Source organism: Sinocyclocheilus anshuiensis, unplaced genomic scaffold (assembly GCF_001515605.1).
Source record: "Sinocyclocheilus anshuiensis isolate Anshui unplaced genomic scaffold, SAMN03320099.WGS_v1.1 scaffold175, whole genome shotgun sequence".
Classification (NCBI taxonomy): Eukaryota; Metazoa; Chordata; class Actinopteri; order Cypriniformes; family Cyprinidae; genus Sinocyclocheilus; species Sinocyclocheilus anshuiensis.
Window position 1 is genome coordinate 1,389,566 of NW_015548208.1, and position 6,404 is coordinate 1,395,969.

Below are 6,404 nucleotides of genomic sequence, written 5' to 3' on the forward strand. Positions count from 1 at the left end.
GCGGCAACCACATGTGACGACCCCGGGCTGGACTCTGCTTCGTCCACGGTGAAAGTTGATGTATTCCCTCAGCGACCAGCACAGATCAGCTCTAGGCATGACGAAGCGGATATCGTCCTCTTTTGGAAGACCAAACAAAGTAGTTTCGCTTTCACAACGAAGCACACAGCGTCTTCACGACGTGGCTGCAGCGTCAACAAAACTACAGTGAGACTAAAAGTTACGCCTTCTTTCTTTGCGTGAACATTTGGGCGGCGTTATGCAAATCTTCCCACATAGTGAGGTAGATATGTGGGGGCGTGTTAGAACGAGCCGTTTTAGGTAGGTGTGGCTGACTCTGAACTTTTATAAAGAATATCTCTTTGGATTTGAGACTTTAGTCTTTGCAACTTTACAGATCTTCTTTATGCACCAAGAGCTTGTAACACTCCAAAGAGAAAGGAAAAATTGAAATTGCATCATATGACCCCTTTAAATAATTGTCAGTCTTTTGTGATGGCATGATCTTTCAGATTAATTCACATGCTGTTCATTTTACTGAAAGATGACGAAATATTTCGGTGTTACTCTCCATTTCCACTTCATGCATTCTGTATCAGGACCTAACAGACTCCATATGGCCCATGTAGATCGTCTGCTGCCCCCTTTTGGCTACAAAACACAGATTACTTTAGATCATTACTGAGTCACTTTCCATCAGGCAGTCATTCTTTCTTTTATTTATCCCCTTTTTTTGTGTCCTTTTCATTCTTTTTAGAATAAATAATTCTAGATAGTACTTATTTAGATGTCTTGACTTTTCACTGGAATTAATATTTTCTTGCTTTTTTATTTTCATTTTGTTTTTGTTTTTTTTGGACAGAATTTATTTGTGTCAGCATTTTTTTTGCTGTTAAATAATGCTGCTATAATGGAAATTTGCTTGCATGCTCTGTTAGCATCACATAAGTCATAAGTTAGCATCACATCAGGTTAGGATGGTGTTTTGGAACTTTTCTTCTTGTTCTGCTGATATAATGTTTCTTCTGACAAAACACAAAACAACATCTGCTGGTACAAGACGAACTTACACCGTAAGTTCATGTAAACCATGAAAAATCATGTAAATGATTTCTTGAAATGATGTAAAACAAAAAATGATTAGAATATAATCTAATTAAACAAACTGTTTGGTTTTAGTTTACACTACATTTCATCTGCCATTTGATAAGTAACTTAAATCCGAACAATTCAACAATGAATCAACCGTTTGACGAGTTGGAAAGGAATTCCATTGATTGCTCAAATCCTTTTTTTTCCCCCGATTCGGACGGTCTTCTGATTGGTCGAGCCCGTCGAGGTCTGTCATCGCTGACCAATGAGAACGTTTAGGGGGGAGGCGTATGCAAATGAGCTCTCCTGGCTGGCGTTCCTGCGCTGCCCATTGCCAGTAAAAGCGCGTCGCTGCCGGGAGATTCATTCACAACGCATCATCATTCTCATTGCGACCGCGCGTTCTGGATTCGGGAAGAATACTTTCTCCCAAAAGCTTACAGTTTTATAGAATAGACTGAATGCACTTTTTAGACAGTTAAAGACTGACAGTGTTGGCGTCAGGTTCGCGGTCAGTAAGGTGCGCGACTTTACGCGCACTTTCTCAAGGATACTCAAGCGCTAGATCATCCTCTCTGATGACTCCTGCTGAAAGAGGAACAACATCTACATAAACTGTTTAAAGTTCAGTTAAGACTGAACGGCAGGGCTTCCACATCACCAAAAGGATAGTAAGACGTGCGAACTTTCCACGTCGCGCTTGAGCTCGTACCCTTGATCAGCGTGCGTCCGAATCAGCAGCTCGTCTGGAGCCCTGGATTCTGATCCTGACTGAGAGGGTGTTCAAAAGATACCAAATGGTTTTTCTTTGGGACGCCAAATACGGTAAGAGCGTTTCTCAGCTCTGCGTAACGGCGGTTTCACGAGTCTATTTTTACGCGTAAGGTTTCATACTGTCTGCATGTTCATAGCTGTTGATAATAACTGAAACCTTTAACCATCACCTAACCCATGAGGTAAATGTGACATTCCAACAAACTCAAATGTGACAGTCAAAAACTCTGCAGAACTCTGTCTCAACTTCAGTTCACTTTGCTTTATTGGCACGACAAAAACTGCCGTTGTAATGCCAAAGCATATATATGCAAAACACAAAGGAAATTGCGTTAAAATGAGAAATGAATCAGCAAAATGAACAAAAAATAAATAAGTTTATGAAAAACGTATTCAATTTGAGTCATTTAATAGGAAAGAGATTAAAATAAGATTAAATATGAGAGGTCAGAACAAATAAGCTGATCTAGAAATTCATTAAAAATATTTACACAAAAAAACAACTATTTTTTTTGTAACAGAAGTACATATTTTCCATGATAAACTTCTTTTTAATTCCTGAATTAAGTAAGTTTGATATTTATAGTTTTTGTAGTGTTAAAAAATATTACGTTTTTAAAAATGTCAAGTGAATTAAAGTCAGTGTAGTGCAACCAAAATGATGGAAATCATTATGTTGTCAAAAGTGTGTGTGTGTGTGTGTGTGTGTGTGTGTGTGTGTGCGTGTGTGTGTGTGAAAGAGAGAGAGAGAGGGAGAGAGAGAGAGAAGACCTCCATAGACCCTCCTGACTGTGTGTCAACGTCATTAATTATTATTTTTTTAATATTATATTTGACCTTTTTTAATTTATATTCAGGTCAAATGGAATCTTCTTGATGTTCATGTATGATATTACATGTTATGTAAATGTTTTTTTTACTAGGAAAAATATGAATGAACAATTATTATATTAGTCTGTGATTATGAAAATTACTTTCATTAAGTCAGAATGTGTGTAGAAAATGTTTGAAAACGACTTGAATATAAAGATTATATTTTTAAGAGCTTGATAGATGTGTTTTCAGAACAAAAGAAGACATTGTTTAAAAATCTAGTTTTCATCCCACATACTGTGCTGTAACAATAAGTCTTTGCATTTTCATTCTTTTCAAAGTCTCATATGTCTGCCTATGTGTGTAAGTGTATGGCTTCCCGAATTTGTGCTGTGTTTTGTGCATTCTGTCTTAAAATGCATCTCTCTCTGTTTTCTACACCTCGTCTCACTCACCCCAAACACCCATCAACAAACTCCAGTTTTAGCCTGATGTAGTGACTGTGTCTGTGTTTATATTTCGCGGTGGGTTTGGAGAGAACGCAGTGGCTCACTGTGCGCAGCGCTGTAACGTGTGTAACCACACTCATGTGGCATTGATTGTGGTTGGCTGAATGACTGTGGGCCGCAGCGCTGTCTGACGGTTTTAATACTTTCATATGCCTGCAAGACACTGCTGCTGCTGCATGGGCACCGGAAGTTGCTTGGAAAAAGTTTTTTTTATTTTTTATTTAGTTTATGGGCATGACAAAAACTAAAAACGCAGAAGCATACACTGAGCATAGCTGCATAAAATGAGATATTGTACAGTAAAATAGGATGTAAATGAAGGAATAAGGCATGAGAAGCTGTGCATTGAAGTGATTTTACTTCTAACTAAAACTAATACTTCTAATTAAAAAAATAAAAATTAAATATCTATAATACAAGGCTGAAAGTGTCTTATTGCCTTTATTTAAGATACCAATGTTTAATAAGCAATCAATTATACTAGAAACGATTTTTATGCCTGGTAATACAGTACTAAGCAATGCAACATTTCATACTTAATTTTTCAAAAGTGATATATTGTAAATTTTTCTAATTGTATCCGTGCATTAGCATTATTTTACTAGGGTTAAGTAGTCATTTTGTGTCCCGACTCAAAGTAAAATCACTGTAATACATGGCAGAAAGTCATCCCCTTGGAATTATAAGGTTCTATCTGCATTCCGAGTAGTTTTGAGATTTTGAGCTTCAAAGTTTTTACATTCCATTCGACTGTGTAGATAGAACTTTTTTGTTTTTTTAAATAAAAAGTCCCAAAATGTACACAACATTTAAAAAGCTATCACATAATGTAAATAAGTTGTCACAGAATAAGAATATGTGAATAACTCAATTTTGACAAAAATGTCAGATAGAACCTTACAATTCCAAGGGGACGAAGTGTCTTATTGCTCTCATTTAAGATGACAATGTTTAATAAATAATGAATTTTACTAGAAATTATTATTCTGTCTAGTAATAAAGTGCTGAGCAATGCAGCATCTTGGTGCACATGTGGTCATGTGTGCATATGTAGCCTTATAGTTAAAAGCATCGAATGTTGCTCATTCAGTCTCACTTTAGATTTGGGGCTGTTAAAAAAAAAAAAATTATATATATATATATATATTAAAATACATTTTTTGAAACCACTCAGATATACTGTAGATTGCGACCAACAATATGTTTTGTTTTTGTGGCCCAACTCAAAGTAAAATCACTGTAATTCAGGCCGAAAGTGTCAATTTTACTAGAAGTATTTATTCTGCCTAGTAATACAGTGCCGAACAATGCTACAATGACACATATGAGATTTACTTTTTGCAAATGTGATATATTGTAAAATGTTTCTTATTGAGGAATTTATTTCTATACGTTTAGTAAAAAGCCTAATGCACGTTTGTGTTTCAGAACCTGCGCCTGGGCGACGCTTCACGCCTCCCTCAACCACCCTGAGCTCGGGGAAGATGAATGAAGGGTTGCCCCTAGGGGCTCAGGAGAACAGCGGCGCTGCCCTGGTGGGCAAACTGCGCATGGCTGACCGAAGCATGGTGGAGGTGCTTTCCGACCACCCAGGAGAGCTGGTCCGCACTGACAGCCCCAATTTCCTCTGTTCTGTCCTGCCAACACACTGGCGCTGCAACAAGACGCTGCCCATCGCCTTCAAGGTAGCTGACCACAGACCACTGTTGTCTTTCAGTGACATCTAATTGTTTAATAATATTGGGCAATATGAAGAAGTATTTTTTTCTCAGGCTCAAGGACATTTTAAAATCCTACAATCTCACATTGGACTTTAATGCACATCCTTAATTAAGCTAATGATTTGGCGGGAAGCGTCAGTAATTGTTGTTAATCTCCTGTCATCACGGGTGACTGCAATATCTTTCATCATCATCTTTTACATTTGGCAAATGATGGCAAAAATGCGAACCACCCAGTCTTGACAAATTCAGAGTGAAGTGCTTTGAGGCAAGTGTGCGCTCTGAAACAAAGAGCAGAAGAATGCGCTGACATTTACAGTTAATATGCAAATAACCTGCTCATTTAGTTTAGATGTGGAGATATTGTGCAAGTGGACATGACGCAGGAGAGTAAAAAGGATTTGAATGTTGTTTGGTTTTCATTTTCAACCTCTGCCCAATGTTTTTGCTTAGTAATAAAGTATTTAAATAAGATCTATTATTATGTATAATAATAGTGAAGTTACAGAAAATATATAATTGCATTTAAATAATGTTCAGTTGTATAGTGTTCAAAAGAAGTTAATACTTTTATTCAGCAAGGATGCATTACATTTATCAAAAGTGACAAGACATTTATAATGTACAAAAACTTCTATTTCAAATAAATGCTGTTCTTTTGAACTTTCTATTCATCAAAGAATCTTGAAAAATAAATAATTTCTGAAGGATCATGTGACACTGAGAACTGGAGTAATGATGTTGAAAATTCAGCTTTGCATCACAGGAATAAATTACATATTAACATACTCAAATAGAAAACAGTTTTAAAATGCAAAAAAATTATTTCACAATATTACTGTAACGCCCCTGTGGACTGTTTGTTGTGGTTTCTTCCCTTTGTGTTGGTTTAGCCCGTCTAATCATTAGTTAATCACCGTCATTGTGCTCACCTGTCTGCCTCTAATTATTCACCCCATATTAGTTCCTGTCTGTCTGAGCATTGGTGTCGGTTATTGTTAATGTTACCCCGAGTGTGTGTCTCACCTACCTGAACCTGCCTTGTTGTGTCTACAATAAATGTCATTATTGGAATCCTTGTCGTCCTCGTCGTCCTGCCTGCCTCCACACACCTGATTCCGTGACAGAATAACCGACCTAAAACAACAACATGGAGATCGCTGCTCGTTTCCTCACCATATCCCGCCGGGATCTCCCCTTCTACGAGTACGCCGGGGAGTTCTGCAAGTTCGCAGCGGTGACGGCGTTAGAGGACGCCGTCCTTAATCAGCTGTTCTGGCTCGGGGCCAACTACCATCGCCCCGTGGACCTCCCAGACACCACTGGACTAAGTTGGAGGGAAGGTGTCTTCCGGTGTCTGGGGAGTGTCCGGTCCCGAGCCAGAACCAGTCCGCCGCCGTCCGCGACTCACTCAAGCCCGAAGGACGTTAATGTGGCAAGCCCGAAGGACGATAATGTGGCAAGCCCAGAGCTCGCTCCAGTGTGCCCGCCGGCC

The 6,404-nt window shown here is 38.4% G+C and overlaps 1 protein-coding gene across 2 annotated transcripts in view; it reads left to right on the forward strand.

The window, feature by feature from the left end:
* The window catches only part of LOC107653683 (runt-related transcription factor 1-like), a 39,377-nt gene that overhangs the window by 6,665 nt on the left and 26,308 nt on the right, over nucleotides 1–6,404 (forward strand). The window contains exons 1-2 of one of the 2 annotated variants that reach the window (XM_016440481.1): nucleotides 1,457–1,917; nucleotides 4,617–4,873. In XM_016440481.1, coding sequence (XP_016295967.1) covers nucleotides 1,890–1,917; nucleotides 4,617–4,873 — 285 coding nt within the window. In that variant the 5' untranslated portion in view covers nucleotides 1,457–1,889. Of the gene's footprint in view, nucleotides 1–1,456; nucleotides 1,918–4,616; nucleotides 4,874–6,404 lie in introns of those variants that run through there. The other variant, XM_016440480.1, reaches the window with a different exon arrangement.